Source organism: Mytilus galloprovincialis, chromosome 1, assembly GCF_965363235.1.
Source record: "Mytilus galloprovincialis chromosome 1, xbMytGall1.hap1.1, whole genome shotgun sequence".
Taxonomy (NCBI): domain Eukaryota; kingdom Metazoa; phylum Mollusca; class Bivalvia; order Mytilida; family Mytilidae; genus Mytilus; species Mytilus galloprovincialis.
Window position 1 is genome coordinate 116,549,964 of NC_134838.1, and position 18,120 is coordinate 116,568,083.

At 31.6% G+C, this 18,120-nt stretch overlaps 1 protein-coding gene across 10 annotated transcripts in view; it reads left to right on the plus strand.

The window, feature by feature from the left end:
- Positions 1–18,120, plus strand: part of LOC143053432 (nuclear receptor-binding protein-like) — a 36,981-nt gene that overhangs the window by 16,674 nt on the left and 2,187 nt on the right. For 2 of the 10 annotated variants that reach the window (XM_076226220.1, XM_076226228.1), the window contains 10 exons: positions 396–443; positions 7,366–7,446; positions 8,165–8,188; positions 8,812–8,895; positions 10,377–10,435; positions 11,447–11,551; positions 12,827–12,959; positions 13,953–14,052; positions 14,617–14,667; positions 17,220–17,520. In XM_076226220.1, coding sequence (XP_076082335.1) covers positions 396–443; positions 7,366–7,446; positions 8,165–8,188; positions 8,812–8,895; positions 10,377–10,435; positions 11,447–11,551; positions 12,827–12,959; positions 13,953–14,052; positions 14,617–14,667; positions 17,220–17,520 — 986 coding nt within the window. The remainder of the gene's footprint in view (positions 1–395; positions 444–7,365; positions 7,447–8,164; positions 8,189–8,811; positions 8,896–10,376; positions 10,436–11,446; positions 11,552–12,826; positions 12,960–13,952; positions 14,053–14,616; positions 14,668–17,219; positions 17,521–18,120) is intronic. The other 8 variants (XM_076226234.1, XM_076226241.1, XM_076226267.1 and 5 more) reach the window with 5 other exon arrangements.

The following is an 18,120-nucleotide window of genomic DNA, read 5'->3' on the forward strand; positions in this document are numbered from 1 at the left end:
TAGAGTAAGAACTTTTCAAGGAGCACTTCTTATGAGAGCTTCCTTGAAGTTGTCTAGTAGTTTATAAGCCGCAAGAGAATTCCTATTCAATCAAATTCAAGCTAACACTAAGTGATACACAGGAAAATTAAAATGCTTAACACTAGTTGGATATCTATTTCAGCATTTAATGTATGGCAAATTACTAATGCGTTATAACTCTGAAACACAAAAAATAAGTTTTTAAAATGAAATTTCTACACGAGGATTGTCACATTTAAATCGTTTTGCTTCTCATTTGGGATTTTTATTTGCAAAACATTCAATTTCTGAACTAGAGAAAACTTTCATGTTTTATTTTATTATTTGACCTATCTGTGTCATTGGTTTTTGCTTTACTTTTTCTTTCCCTGTAGAATATGGTGCAGTCTGTTATGTGACAGGAGAAATCAGGGAGACAAAAGGTTAATGCTGCTGTACTACTGTATTAGTGTGGTGGAAAACTAAAGCATGTTCTGGTGTTTGATTATTATAACCAGAATAAGTCTCATCTATTTTTAAATTTAACTAGAATCAGCAGGTCCAAATTGAAAATAAAAGAATGCACCACAGCTTATTATGTGAAGCTCTCCATAACACAGTGCTAATAATGTTCTTTGCTATTGTCTCTGTTGTTATTTTCATTTGAATTGAATTAATCGATTTTGAAAAATTTAATACACTGTGACGTCCAATATTTATGAAAGAATGTTTCAAATAGAAATTTTATAAGTAATATCAATTTTTTTATGACATTGTTTTAATTTTATGATTAGACATTTGAACAAAATGATGAAATAAAACAGATAGGGAAAGATAATCCACCCCACTTTTACTTTGCTTTGTTTGAATTCTAAAAGTTTTAAAGCTTGTTTTCTTAGTTTTGTTGTGTGCTTACCCTTGCCATCTCCAATTTATAATACTGGAATTATTTAATGTTATATGTCAGCACATTTTATCTATAAAAAATACTATAATTTTAGTTTAGGAATAGGTCACAGTTTATAATGCATCTTGATTGTTGTATTGTTCTCCCAATTTGTGCACCATTTTTTACTTGTATCTGTAGATGCTAAATATTATATGTAGGAATGAAACTTTGAAAAGGTTTATGTTACTTCGAAAAAGGGTTAACTTTTGTAATGCTTATTGAACATGAAAATTCAATTGTTCAGATTAATAGTTTAAATGAAATTATTTTTTTAAGATGTTTTCTGTCTCCTGAAATGAAGTTGAAAAAAAGTGCTCCTAACCTTAATGGGCGGATTTGCTGTTACTCATCAATCATCTTTCAACTTTTCTTCTTTTTGTCAAAGTCTCTGAAATAATAGTGGTAATTATAGATTACCTGTATACTAATTCATTATCTTTACTTAATGAGGAAAGCATATAGCTAGTTATAAACAACTCAGTGGTTTCATCATAGTTGCTTGCCTGGAGTGCAAGAGGTTGTGAGTTCCAAGACATGAAGAACATTAGTATTGCAAATTCTCCTCTTAGCAATTGGTAATCTTAGACTATGTTGGTTGTTTTGTTTGAATCTCACACTATATTGGTTGCTACGTTGGGTCCACAGACTATGTTGGTTGTTTTGTTTATATACTCTCAAACTATGTTGGTTGTCCTATTAGACCCTCATACTATGTTGGTTGTTCTGATTGATACTCAGTATAATTTGGCTTGTTCTGTTGGACCCTCAGACAATGTTTGTTGTTCTAGTTGACCCTCGGATTATGTTTTAAGCTCTGGTTGAGTATCAGCCTATCTTGGTTGTTCTGATTGAGTATCAGACTTTCTTGGTTGTTCTGGTTGACCCTCAGGCTATGTTGGTTGTTCTGGTTGACTCTCATACTGTGTGGGTTGTTCTGTTTGAATCTCAGACTATGTTGGTTGTTCTGGTTGACTCTCAGTCTATGTTGGTTGTTCTGATTGAATCTCAGACTATGTTGGTTGTTCTGGTTGACTCTCAGTCTATATTGGTTGTTCTGATTGAATTTCAGACTATGTTGGTTGTTCTGTTTGACCCTCATACTATGGTGGTTGTTCTGTTTGAATCTCAGACTATGTTGGTTGTTCTGGTTGACTCTCAGACTATGTTGGTTGGTCTGGTTGAATCTCAGACTATGTTGGTTGTTCTGGTTGAATCTCAGACTATGTTGGTTGTTCTGGTTGACTCTCATACTGTGTAGGTTGTTCTGTTTGAAGTTCAGACTATGTTGGTTGTTCTGGTTGACTCTCAGTCTATGTTGGTTGTTCTGGTTGACTCTCAGACTATATTGGTTGTTCTGGTTGACCCTCATACTATGGTGGTTGTTCTGTTTGAATCTCAGACTATGTTGGTTGTTCTGGTTGACTCTCAGACTATGTTGGTTGGTCTGGTTGAATCTCAGACTATGTTGGTTGTTCTGGTTGAATCTCAGACTATGTTGGTTGTTCTGGTTGACTCTCATACTGTGTAGGTTGTTATGTTTGAATCTCAGACTATGTTGGTTGTTCTGGTTGACTCTCAGTCTATGTTGGTTGTTCTGGTTGACTCTCATACTGTGTAGGTTGTTCTGTTTGAATCTCAGACTATGTTGGTTGTTCTGGTTGACTCTCAGTCTATGTTGGTTGTTCTGATTGAATCTCAGACTATGTTGGTTGTTCTGGTTGACTCTCAGTCTATATTGGTTGTTCTGATTGAATTTCAGACTATGTTGGTTGTTCTGTTTGACCCTCATACTATGGTGGTTGTTCTGTTTGAATCTCAGACTATGTTGGTTGTTCTGGTTGACTCTCAGACTATGTTGGTTGGTCTGGTTGAATCTCAGACTATGTTGGTTGTTCTGGTTGACCCTCAGGCTATGTTGGTTGTTCTGGTTGACTCTCATACTGTGTGGGTTGTTCTGTTTGAATCTCAGACTATGTTGGTTGTTCTGGTTGACTCTCAGTCTATGTTGGTTGTTCTGATTGAATCTCAGACTATGTTGGTTGTTCTGGTTGACTCTCAGTCTATTTTGGTTTTTCTGATTGAATTTCAGACTATGTTGGTTGTTCTGTTTGACCCTCATACTATGGTGGTTGTTCTGTTTGAATCTCAGACTATGTTGGTTGTTCTGGTTGACTCTCAGACTATGTTGGTTGGTCTGGTTGAATCTCAGACTATGTTGGTTGTTCTGGTTGAATCTCAGACTATGTTGGTTGTTCTAGTTGACTCTCATACTGTGTAGGTTGTTCTGTTTGAATCTCAGACTATGTTGGTTGTTCTGGTTGACTCTCAGTCTATGTTGGTTGTTCTGGTTGACTCTCAGACTATGTTGGTTGTTCTGTTTGAATCTCAGACTATGTTGGTTGTTCTGTTATACTCTTAGACTATGTTGGTTGTACTTGTTGACCCTCAGACTATGTTGGTTGTTCAGGTTGACCCTCATACTATGTTGGTTGCACTTTTTTTACCCTTAGACTATGTTGGTTATTCTGGTTGAATCTCAGACTATTTTGGTTATTCTGGTTGACTTCTAGACTATGTTGGTTGACTCTCAGATTATGTTGGTTGTTTTGTTATAACCCTTAGACTATATTGGTTGTTCTGTTTGGATCTAATAAAATTGAGAATGGAAATGGGGAATGTGCCAAAGAGACAACAACCCGGCCATAGAGCAGACAACAACAGAAGGTCACCAATAGGTCTTCAATGCAACGAGAAATTCCCGCACCCGGAGGTGTCCTTCAGCTGGCCCATGTTGGTTGTTCTGGTTGACTCTCAGACTATTTTGGTAGTTCTGTATGACTCTCAGACTATGTTGGTTGTTCTAGTTGACTCTCAGACTATGTTGGTTGTTCTGGTTGACTCTCATACTTTGTTGTTTTTTCTGGTTGAATCTCATACTATGTTGGTTGGTCTGGTTGACTTGCAGACTATATGTTGGTTGTTCTGCTTGACTCAGACTATCTTGGTTGTTCTGGTTGACCCTCAGACTATGTTGGTTGGTCTGGTTAACCCTCAGCTTATGTTGGTTGTTCTGGTTGACTCAGACTATGTTGGTTGTTCTGTTTTGACCTTCAGACTATGTTGGTAGTTTTGTTTTACTCTCAGATACTTTGGTTGAAATGTTATACACTTGGACTATGTTGGTTGTTCTGCTTTGACTGTCAGACTATTTTGTTGTTCTGTATGACCCTCAGACTATGACGGTTGTCCTATTAGACCCTCAGTCTAAGTTGGTTGTTGTGGTTTACTCTCAGATTATGTTGATTGTTCTGTTATTCACTCAAATTTTGTTGGTAGTTCTGTTTGACCCTCAAATTATTTTCGTTATGTTGCTGTTGTAATAATTATCTCCAATGATCAATTATCTATCATTGAAATCTAGGATATCATATGTTCATAATCAATTATGTTTTCTATATTAAAAAAAAGTTATATCATGTGGGTTACACCAAAATCAAGCAGAACAAATTTTTACCTCAATTGTTATTTGATAGTTGTATTAAAGATTATTAATTATTTAAATGAAATGGATAAGGCCAACTAAAATTAATTAGTAGATTTTCATCCAAATTTTTGAAAATAATGGGGCGGGTGGGAGGATTTTATTTTTTAAATTTTATTTAATATGAAACCCTTTTGTGACGAGTTCTTCATATATGCAAGTGTAATAAAAAGCTTATATCATGTATACACAAGTATGAGGAATCTTACATAATATTTCAAATCCTTAAATAAATATATCTAATTGCGGCTTTAAAAACTTAACAACAAAAACGTGTGAGAAATACTCTCTTCAGTTAGACTACATGTACATGTTAGTAACATGTACCTACACAAAATGTATTTTGGTTTCTAAACAATGGTTTGTATTACCATAAAATGAAGCAAATGCATTGGTATGCAACACAATTATTATGAGTACAGAATAAAATGAAAACTCAGAGAGTGTTGAAAATAATAGGGTTGGTACTTTATATGCAAGATGAAAATATAATTATCATGTAAAACATGAACTTAATAATAAAAAAAAAGTTGTTGTTTAATGAGTCTTTTTGGGTGTATTGGGACATTTGCTATTTGTCAACATAAAAAGACAGCCATGGGTAAAATCAAAGGGCTTGCATAAATAAAATGCGTCTGTTAGTCGACTTTTTAAATTCAATAAACGGTCATACATCTGACAAGTTCGTGCTTGTGTTTCAATATCTATAATTCAGTCATGTTTCCTGTATAAATGGTTTCCACGAATCTTGTGCTTTGGGTATCATTTACAGTTTAAATTTCTGAAACAAAGTCATTGCATAAATAAAAAAGTCCGCAGTTTTCTAATCACAGAAATTTGTGACATACCGCGATTTGCAGTCTTGGAAACAGCGTTTTTCTCGTAACACCAATATTTCATGTCATTCTCGTTATCAATCTTTACTCTCGGAAGATGATTTTGTCATCATAGAGCAGCGGAAAGGTCGACTTAATCATTTTGGTTAGATTTACTTGAGGTACAAAACCGAAATTTGAAACAGGAAGCATTGAATGAAACGAAATTTTAACAGTTACCGGTAACGGGAATGAACAAAATCCGGAAATCATAAATTTTATAAAATAAAAAAATTCGGGGCGGGGCGATTTCAGAGGGGCGGGCGGGGATGAAAATCTATCAATTAATTTTAATTAGCCTAACAATTTTTTAAACATTTATGATTATTTACAAATATGATTTTATAGGATTTTATTTTAATTGCCCAACACTACATATGTTTGGTTTATATTAGAACTTGCACATAACAATTTCATGAACTAGTGAATGTATACTATAGCATGTATTTTATTGTAATAGCTTTAGTTCTTTTGATTTCTTGAACTTTAAACTGCTTTAACAAAGAATATCAGAAAAAATATACTGCATGTATTCAAATTTAAAAGTTGCATGAAATTAAAGGAACCAATACTTGACCTAAGAGTCAGACAGTAACATGGTCTTATGGTATATACTAAAACAAATGTTTTAAAAAATAACCAGATATCTGTTGCAGAAAACAAATACAAAATGACATTAATAAACAGAACCTTTGATATTATAGTTGTAAGTTTAAAGTGTTGAATACATTATAGATACAAAACATGTATATATTATGAAGGTTAACAAGTTTTAACAAATAAAAACATATATATCCTAGCCAGGTGTGTGATTTAGAATACAAATTTATTTTTACAATTTCAAATTTCAAATATTAAAAAAAAAAATATATAAGTCTTTTGAATGAGCTATTTAACTTATTCTCGAAACAGTATAATGGTTGGGTAATGGTAACACTTGTGCACACAATGACATGCCCAGTGGCAGATCCAGAAGTTTTTATAAGTGGGGGCCCACAGATTGCCTAAGAGGAGGCCACTAGTCATGCTTTAGTGATTCCCTATATTATCAACCAAATTTTTCAAACAAAAGTACATGCTCCTTCCCCCTAAATCTGCCTCTGTTGCCACATTATATTGCCCCTTGGAGTTATGTAATGAAACTTTGCATGGTTATGCATCATTACTTGAAGGTGTGTAGTTTACCTGGAATTAAAAATTGAAAGTTGTGGTCAAAAACTTAGTTCAACTTAATAAATTTCTGAGCATGATAAGTACTTTGAAAAGTTCTTTCCAACCCGTAGGTGTTGGGTAAGTGTCATGACTATTCACTATTGCTAAAAGGTGACACATGCACAAGGAGAAAACCATAAAATTTAAGCCAGGGTCAAAAGCATAGTTCAACTTTGACATCCCTGTGAAAATGTACAAAGCATTTTTCAGCTCTCAACTATGAAACTCTCCTGAGTTTTGGGGATGAACTAATGGGATTTAGAAAATTGCTGCCTGGCAAGAGCACAAGTTATGTTAATATCAATTAACACTAATAACTGCTTAGTAAATTTCTAATTTTTCTCACAATTTATTTTTTACTCGATGCTAGGATCTCCTCCATCTACAAAAAAAAAAAAAAAAAAATGAGACTGGTGTAAAATAAGTGGGTCCATTGATTCTTTCTTTTGGTGTCCTATTTTCAGATTTGAGTAAATGAAGATATGTAATATATGTAATATGAGACAGTTACCCAACAACTCAAAATCTAGGAATCTAGAAGCTATCAAAGGACTAGAGTTTTCGCAGTGAAACATATACATATATTTAATCTTTCAACCCTAGTGAGGAACATTTTCTGAAATAATAGGGTTTTTAAAGAACTTATAGTCTTGCTTTTTCATCATGATGTACAAAGAAAGTATTTGTAATCATTGACATTAAGACAAAAAATACAGTTTTGAAAATATATGTAAATTTAATATTGTGTGTAAAGGTATATTTTAATGTGCCTTATATATGTTCAACAGTTGCTCCAGATGCTATGCATCATGTAAAGACATACAGAAAAGATATAAAGAACATGCATTGCATTGCACCTGAATATGCAGGTTGGTAATGTTATTATTCTTTTTAAACATTCATTTTTGTCTAAATTAATCTGTTACATATAACTAATGGTTTGTATGCTTGATTTTAATTAGTTTTGAAGTGATATAAGATGACTTATAAAGCATTATTACATCAACAGCTGTTTTATACTAACTGTACTGGATAAGCAAATACTTTTAAGTGGTTTAAATTTCTCAAATTTTAGTGCTAATAAAGTAAATCATATTCGTGGAGTTTAAATTTTTATAAATAAGATTTTTATTTTTTGTGTTTTTTTGTCTCTGATTCTATTCTCTAAAGATCAAATTTATGAGAGGAGTTATTTAAGCAATGTCATATTGATCAGAAGATAAAAAAGAAAGAAACCCATTTTAAAATGATATAACTTTTCAGTAGGCAAAGTGCATCATGTTTTGAAAGCCATGTATCCTGGACCTTTCTGTGATGCATTGAACAAGACCTATACTGTGGATTCATTTATTTTCGTGGATACAAATTTTCGAGGATGAAGAAAACTTACACTTTCGTTGATATTAAATTTTGTGTTTTTGCTGAAGTCTGCATACAATTTGTTGTTCATTGAAAATTTGTTGTTCATTGAACATTGAAATTCATGGTTCCCCTGTATCCCATGAAATCCACGAAAATTGGTATCCAACAAATAATAATGAATCGACAGTATTGTATTAAGTATTTAAAGTTGTGTTTTGATTTTAGATATAACATCAGCTGACCAGTCAGGTAAATTAGATAGTCAAGTAAAGCATCCAGGGTGTCAAGTGTATATTTGTTTTGTATCTGCAGTCCAAATTTCCATTTTATGTTGTACATTTGATATAGCAAATTATAAGAAATATTAATTAGAACATAAAATTGTGTTGAAACTTCCAATAAACATCAATTTAGTCTTCTATTTTACTTGAAAACAGACATACAAAGGAAATGTAAGTGTTAATGACGGTACATTTATAGTATTAACCTGGCCTTAATAGCAATGATTGGCATCTGTGTGATTTTTTATTTGATTTATTTACTAGACAAAATAGAGGTCAACTTAGATATTGAAGATTTTCACTTTTGCCATTCAAGGATTAATATGTTCTTTATTTTAAAATAAAAAATTACTGTTTATGTTGTTTCTGTGAACAACAATGTAATAACTGGAGAACAAAATCAATCCTTTTCAAATTTAATTATTTTATGCAATAGCGTTCAATAAAAAAATAGAGGTTTAGTTTTAAAATTGACTATATATACTTTTCCATTCAGGATTTGTGGACTAAGATAATTGAAAAATATCACTTTATGTTGTTAAAAAAAAGTTAAACTGATCCTTGTGAAATTTTAATATGTTGTTTCTAAAGACAAAAAGGAGGTCAAGGTTGAATTTTACAAATACCACTTATGCTGTCCAGGAGTTTTAGCTCTTGATTGCTTTTTCAATACATGTAAGTAAAACCTGGTTTGCTGTCTTACTGACAGCCTCCTGTCAAAAGTTTAAAAGACAATTTTTGGAATGAAGCTTTGTTTTTGTTTATTACTTTTGCTTTTTTGGCCAGGTTGCATGAAGTGCAAAACTGGCTTATAGTATGTAATGCTGGATACCTATTTATTTTGTATTATAAACTCATATAGTTTTTCAACCAGGTCCCTACAATTGCATACATTTTAAAATTGTGCATCTGACAAAATGGAATTGTTTCAGAAATATTTTCCCCTCTCTGGACTCCGGACTGGGTAATTTTTCAACAAAATCTTTAAAAAAAAAACAGTTTTAATTTTATGTTATCAATTCCTCCTACAGTTTTCAACCTAAATTCACAAATGTTTATAGAATTTTAAAACCTGTAATGAAGTTGTGAATCTGCTAATATTACAGAATTGTTTGAAAAATTGTTTTCTTCATTTTTCCAGACTTATGTCAACTTTGTCAATTTTCCGGACGAATTTTCCAGCCAAATTTTCCGAAGATGGTACCAATTTTATGTTATCAATTCTTCTTACAGTTTTCAATCCAGAATTTTTCTTTGCAAATACAGTTACTGTGGATTCATTTTATTTTGTGGGTACCAATTTTCGTGGATTGAGAAAAGTTATTTTAGTGGATACATGATTTCATTGTTTTGAAAAACTTTGCATATAATCTAATAGATAATTGGCACTTCATTCAACATGTTAATTTTGTGGAATATCAATGCCTGTGAATTCCACTAAAATTTGTATCCAATGATTATCAATGGATCCAAAGTAATTCTGTATACAAGATATTAAGTAATAATGGCCTTTTTTCATTGTTCAAGAAACATTAAATGCAACCTGGCCACATGAGTTTTTGATCCATTTTTGATTGTTCATGTTGACAAGTTTTTATAGACAGCCTGTTAGCCAATATGTCATATATTTGGATATCTATCCAAATAAAATTAATGATCTTCACCTTTGTATATGGAAATGGATATAAATGCACTGTGCACATTCTAGTATACAATTAATAATTCTAAAACTTATGGAGTAGGAACCTCCTATGATAGACTGTAGAGTAGCTCTTTCTGCTTTATATGAATATGCATTTGGATGTATCATATATCTGTTAATGAATTGAAATATCATAATGGCCCTGAAGGATAGTTAATAACTAGCAGATTAAGGTACTAATGCAGTGTGACTTCGTAGCAGAAAACACAATTTTAATATAAATTACCGTAGTAAGAAATGAGAGTTTTAAACAAGTTTTATCTAAATCCAGATTTTTTTATGGAATGGTAAGTGATGCTAAGTATAAGAACATAACATATAATGCATCACTGATCACTGCTTATATCAAAAACAATTATCAAGAAATAATACTTTGCTTTTATTTAATCAAAACTAATGTCCCAAAGTGAAGCCAAAAACTTAAACTGATGTTATTGCTGTTTTTGTTTTTCAGATCCAGGTGCCTTTGGACCTCCTATTGATATATATTCTTTTGGAATTTGTGCATTAGAGGTGAGTGTAACAAATATAAATTATGGCAGGAGAATTATCATTGACAAAAGATATTTCACAACTACATTGGTTATAATCATAGTTTTTAAAGTGTACAGCTGGGTTCAGTTTGATTTAGAGATTTTTTTCTGGTTGAACCTATGTTTTTATGCTCCTGCAACTGACAGTTGGGGGCATTATGTTTTACCCCTGTAACTAGCCCCCTTTCTTTAAGCCATGTATGCATGACTAACCCTCCTAAATTGGGTAAGGGTTCATTGCACATTTCTTATCAATTTTCCAGAATTTAAAATTATTTAAGGAATGACTGTTATATTTTTTCTGTCTATGAAGAAATAACATAAAAAAAAATGGTGCACACTGAATAACGCGCGTAGCGGGTTATTTAACAGTGTGCACCACATTTTTTATGTTATTTCGAATAGACAAAAAAATATTACAGTCATTTCTTATAATTTAATTCTTAATTCCATTTTAGACCGTTAAAAACCATGAAAAAACGTTGATGACATCACGGTCACATGACAAAATTATGTCTATGTGCTGATAACAAAATAACGTCAGCCAGTCAGAAGACGCGTTACATTTAAAATTAAATTATTCCAGATTGTAATAATTCTTTATTTTTATAATGTTGACTTTTTGAAATACATATATTTTTCTTATTCGTTGGATACAAAATTTTGTGGATACTGCACCTGGTGGACCACGAATTGTAATGTTCTAGAAATTTCTTTATAGAGGTTTGTATACAGTCTTTTGCAAAACCAAGAAATCAAATATCCACTAAAAAAGCAAGTTTTCCTCAATCCAAGAAAATTGCTTCCCACTTAAATAAGTGAATCCACAGTATATGACAAAGAGGGATTCAGACAAGGATTTTGCTATTCACAGATTGGGTAAAAGTTTTGGTATAATGCAGTTTACTATGATGTTGTTCAAAATCAATAAAAAAAATTGTATATGAAGGAGTTGATGTCTTTCATTGTTGTCTTTCCTGATTGTTTACAGATTGCAGCTCTTGGTTTTCAAGGAAATGGTGGTGAATCAAGTGTACATGTTACAGAAGAAAACATTAAAAGAACTTTAGAATCCTTAGAAAATCCATTACAAAGAGTAAGTTGAATTGAACATTAAACAAGCAACAAGCAATCAATCAAGCATTTTAAAATGAGTAATTTTTAACCGGATTTTTGTGACAAAAATGTCGGTTATTGATTTGGGGATGTACAGCGGGCGGCAATCAAATGTTGTCCGTGCATTAACTCATGAACCGTTCAACCAAAGCTTTTAAAATCTTAATATGTTGTTACTGACAACTAAATGAAGGTCAAGTTCAATAATGGCGATTTTGACGTTTACCGTTCAGGAGTTATGGTTCTTGAAAGATTGAAAAATGGAGTTTCCAGTCGTGTCCGTGCATTTACCCATGAACTGTTCTACCAAAGCTTCCCAAATTTTAATATGTTGTTACCGATGACAAAATGGATGTCAAGTTCAATAATGACGATTTTGACTTTTACGGTTCAGGAGTTATGGTTCTTGAAAGTTTGAAAAATGGAGTTTCCAGTCGTGTCCGTGCATTTACGCATGAACTGTTCTACCAAAGCTTCCCAAATTTTAATATATTGTTACTGATGACAAAATGGAGGTCAAGTTCAATAATGACGATTTTGACTTTTACCGTTCAGGAGTTATGGTTCTTGAAAGATTGAAAAATGGTGTTTCCAGTCTTGTCCGTGCATTTTCTCATAAACCATTCAACCAAAGCTTTTGAAATTTTTATATGTTGTTACTCATGACAAAATAGAGGTCAAGTTCATTAATGACGATTTTGACTTTTACCGTTCAGGAGTTATGGTTCTTGAAAGATCGTAAAATGGTGTTTCCATTCACGTTGTTGCATTTACTAATGAACCATTCAATCTAAGCTTTTCAAATTTTAATATGTTGATACTGACTACAAAATGGAGGTCAAATTTGATATTGAAGATTTTCACTTTCACCGTTCATCAGTTATGGTTCTTGTGATATTGCCAGGACACAAATAAATGTTAATAAATCCGGTTTGCTGTCGTTGTGACAGCCTCTTGTTATATATTAATTTGTTTCAAAGACATCATCTCTTTTTGTTTAAATGATGAAAACAATTTAAAAAAAGAAAATTGCTAAAAGCCATAATGATTAATTGATCATAAAGTTTATATTTAATTGCATTTAAATTAGTATAATATGAGCAGTTTTCCAATATATAAAGTTCTGGATTGTTTGCTACTGCCATTTTCCAAAAAAAAATATTCATTTTGTGACTTACAGCAGATATATAACATTGTTTAGAAATCTGCTATTCTTTATATACATAATATGATAATTATATATTTACATTTATAGGATTTCATATCCCAATGTATTATAAAAGATCCAGCAGACAGACCAAATGCTAGGGAGCTGTTATTCCATGCCATATTGTTTGAAGTACATTCTTTGAAGCTCCTTGCTGCTCACACATTTGTCAAAAGTCTTTGTAAGTTTGTAGATATGTAATTATTAGTGTAATTCTCTGAGGTCAATATCCATGACCAGTCACCACACTCAAATGAACTGGTAATCGTTGGTTTTCTTTTAAAAGTCTGTCTCTAGAACATATTTTTACTCTCCATTTGTATCAGAGCTTCCAAAAAATATTTGAGCCAGCCTGACATTTTTTTTTCTTACCCTAATTTTAATCCCATAAGACTTAGTAATGTAAGGCAATCATTTGGTCAATAATTAACATAGAACGATCTTTAACTTCTGACTTGATATAAATACGATGTTCTGATGTAAACTGTATCATTGACAGTGGATCATACTAGTGAACAACATCAGCATACTAGTGTCTACCTTACACTCTTTATTAATTCAAAATCAGGCTGTCTCAACCTTTACTTTTGTTTTTAAAAAGGACATTCTCCTCATACACCATGTTCACTTCACAACAGTAAAATACAGATTAAAAACTGGTATGTAAAATCTATGTACATTAACAAAGATTAATTGAGTTTAAGCAGCTCTTGACAAGATATTTTTTCTTCAAGAAAATACTGAAATAAACATAAAGAGTATCAATGATAATTTTATATATTGAAAAAATTAGGTTAATAATTCAATCTCACATATTGTACTAGTTCAAACAATTATTTCACTTAAAACCTTTTATAACATTTGTTTATATATATAATCAAACAATATTTTGATACAAATTCTGATAGTCTGAACATTTTTTTCAAAATTAAAGTGAAATAGCAGAATTTTATGAATTAGTAAATAACCAATACGCAAAGCATTGTAGAACAGTAATTAATATAGAACTTTGTACCTGTAATAAAATGTGACATTACTTAGTCAGTTTTGGAATGTCATCTGGTAACTGTTTTACAAATTTTAGCTCTTTAATCATAGAACTATAATATGAAAAATATTATTATTACATGAATCAAATAATATAATTTACTCATGCATATTCAATTTATTTCAGCAATTCTTCCTGAAAATTTAACAGATGAAGCATTTATTAAAAGGATAGATCCCAATACTGTATTTGCTGAAATCTGGTGTAAAGAACCAGTACAATGGAAGTAAGTCGTGGAGGAGTGTGTAGAAATGTTAAAAATGGCAAATATGACACACCATACTTTCAAGAGGCAGCTGCTAAATTCATGTTCATCGATTTGACTCGATTTATAGCATACAAAAAAACAAAATTACAAAAAGTCAAACAAAAAATTTACAATGCATGTACTCCATAATATTTATCAGCATTTCATGTGTAATTTAGTCTTAGACACTTTTGGTAAAACCAGGTGTGTCTTGTGTAGCTAGATAAAATAATTAGCAGTTAGATGAAATAATTAAAGAATGATTCTCAAAAATGAAACTAAAATGACAGAGCTTCACATTTCAATTATCTTTAAGATTGAAAAAATTATCTTTAAGATTGAAAAAAAAAAATATTTCAGATTTTCTGCTTGGTAGGAAAATTCTGAAACTGTTATCCGCTGCTTCAGTTATCCTTTGTAGTAAAATTCTGAAACTTTTCTTTTTACAGTTATCATTTTTTCCAAATTGCAAAGTAGTTTTTGATAAAAAAAATAACTATTTAAATGTCAGACCTTCTGTTTAAGAAGCAATTTCTTTTGTAGACGATCACAAGTGCCAAATTTAGAATTAGAAAAGTTTTTGGAAGATGTAAGGTGAGTGATTTTGATTTAAGTGCATGTGTTCCATTATAAAATTCAATTGATGATGTTGCTGTAAATGAATTGAAAACAAGGAAAGACAATTTTCATGAGGATAAACTGGACAGCATTACATGCGTAGTAAGATTGGAACTTTTTTTTAAACACTATTTTTATACGACCGCAAAATTTGAAAAATTTTTCGTCGTATATTGCTATCACGTTGGCGTCGGCGTCGTCGTCGTCGTCGTCCGAATACTTTTAGTTTTCGCACTCTAACTTTAGTAAAAGTGAATAGAAATCAATGAAATTTTAATACAAGGTTTATGACCACAAAAGGAAGGTTGGGATTGATTTTGGGAGTTTTGGTCCCAATATTTTAGGAATTAGGGGCCAAAAAGGGCCCAAATAAGCATTTTCTTGGTTTTCGCACTATAACTTTAGTTTAAGTGAATAGAAATCTATGAAATTTTGACACAAGGTTTATGACCACAAAAGGAAGGTTGGGATTGATTTTGGGAGTTTTGGTTCCAACAGTTTAGGAATCAAGGGCCAAAAAAGGGCCCAAATAAGCATTATTCTTGGTTTTCGCACAATAACTTTAGTATAAGTAAATAGAAATCAATGAAATTTTAACACAAGGTTTATGACCACAAAAGGAAGGTTGGGATTGATTTTTGGAGTTGAGGTCACAACAGTTTATGAATTAGGGGCCAAAAAGGGGCCCAAATAAGCATTATTTTTGGTTTTTGCACCATAACTTTAGTATAAATAAATAGAAATCTATGAAATTTAAACACAAGGTTTATGACCATAAAAGGAAAGTTGGGTTTGATTTTGGGAGTTTTGGTCCTAACAGTTTAGGAATAAGGAGCCCAAAGGGTCCAAAATTGAACTTTGTGTGATTTCATCAAAAATTGAATAATTGGGGTTCTTTGATATGCCGAATCTAACTATGTATGTAGATTCTTAATTTTTGGTCCCGTTTTCAAATTGGTCTACATTAAGGTCCAAAGGGTCCAAAATTAAACATAGTTTGATTTTAACAAAAATTCAATCCTTGGGGTTCTTTGATATGCTGAATTTAAAAATGTACTTAGATATTTAATTATTGGCCTAGTTTTCAAGTTGGTCCAAATGGGGGTCCAAAATTAAACTTTGTGTGATTTCATCAAAAATTGAATAATTGGGGTTCTTTGATATGCCGAATCTAACTGTGTATGTAGATTCTTAATTTTTGGTCCAGTTTTCAAATTGGTCTACATTAAGGTCCAAAGGGTCCAAAATTAAACTAAGTTTGATTTTAACAAAAATTAAATTCTTGGGCTTATTTGATATGCTTTATCTAAATATGTACTTTGATTTTTGATTATGGGCCCAGTTTTCAAGTTGGTCCAAATCAGGATTCCATATCAAGTATTGTGCAATAGCAAGAAATTTTCAATTGCACAGTATTGCACAATAGCAAGAAATATCTAATTGCACAATATTGTGCAATAGCAATTAATTTTCAATTGGAGTTATCTTTCTTTGTATAGAAAAGTAGTTGATAATATATGTTGGAAATTTGCCAGACATGACTATGATGTCATTTTCTATTTTTATTTGCCAATAACTTTATGTAAATAACTTCATTGGAAATTTGCCAATATAAGATGTTGCTGATGAAGCTTTTTTTCTTATCTTATCTAAAATGTTTTTAGATGATGTATGTTGGACATTTGCCAGACATGACTATGATGTCATTTTCTATTTTTATTTGCCAATAACTTTATGTAAATAACTTCATTGGAAATTTGCCAATATAAAATGTTGCTGATGAAGTTTTTTTTATTGTTTTATACAATAAACAATGTATATTCACTTTTACTACCAACCAATCTTTACCATTCAGTGATAACAAGCACTTTATTTTACATTTTAATATTTTATGATGTATTTAAAAGAGTAGTTATTGTTACAAACTCCATTAGAAATTTCAGTTTTGGAAAAAGGGAAACGGGGATGTGAAAAAAAAGGGGGGGGGTTAAATTTTTCTCATTTCAGATTTCATAAATAAAAAGAAAATTTCTTCAAACATTTTTTTGAGAGGATTAATATTCAACAGCATAGTGAATTGCTCAAAGGCAAAAAAAAACTTTTAAGTTCATTAGACCACATTCATTCTGTGTCAGAAACCTATGCTGTGTCAACTATTTAATTTTAGATTTAAAAAGTTTGAAGAAGAAATCTTTAATTGATTTGTAAAATCTTGACATTTGTTTTGTGTAAAAAAAACCCCATGTAATGTCAAAAATTTTATCACAATCCAAATTCAGAGCTGTATCACGCTTGAATGTTTTGTCCATACTTGCCCCAACTGTTCAGGGTTCGACCTCTGCGGTCGTATATGCTGCGCCCTGCGGAGCACCTGGTTGTATTTTTTTTTAAATTTTAATTTTTGTATAGTGCAATAGCACCTGTCACATTTGTGAGAGAAAAAAATGAATGATCAGCATTTTGATTCACAACATGTTATAATAATTTGATGACTTATTAATTTTTTTTTTTTTTTTAATTTCATGAAGAAATGGAATTTATCCCTTGACAGCATTTACTATGCAAGATCCACCAACTAAAACACGTCCTGTAACTCCTGAGGTGGACAATCCACAAAAGTCAGAAGATCAAAATTCATTAGACGTAGAAAATCGTTTGGTGACATCTTCTTCATGTAATGTCAGGAAGGACGATTCCTCTAAATATCACATAACACTCATGTTAAAGATGGACGATAAAATGAATAGACAATTAACAGCAGATTTTTCAAAAGGTGACAATGCAGATATCCTTGCACAAGAATTAGTTCACTATGGTTTCATTAACAAGGTTGGTATAATTAACCTATAGATGTTAAATATTCTGAGAAGTCATAAAAAAAACAGATTTATATGTTGTAACATAGGTACAAAGAAAAAAGGGATGTTGACCAGGGTGTTTTCTTTTATCTTGCTTTAGTCTCTCTAGACTGTTTTACTGAAGACATTTAAACCGATCAAGGTAACCCCAGAGGAATTAAGTGCAGTGATATTGATAACCACACATGGCCAAGATTACCTCATACTCATACTTGTCAACTTGAAGTTGGTCGAAGTTACATAAACAAAAAGTTGAACACTTTTTTTTTTTTTTTTAAATATTTCTATATCAATAGTCCATTTGCCAATTCCGTTTGTAACATTTTAACACAAATTGCTTCCGTTTGTCAATCATAGACTGGTTCTATACTGAACAAAATCAACTTTTGCCCAGGCAAAGTATAAGTTGAAAGTGATATATTGCCTTTTTTTTTTAAATATATCTTTTTAGCTTTACAAAAAATTGAATATTAAAAAAGGTTACAGACATAACACACAAATAAATTTGCTCTTTCCTTTAGTCCTCCATTATCAATGAAAGTTTATGTCCCACCTAAGGGAACTCAAAAAT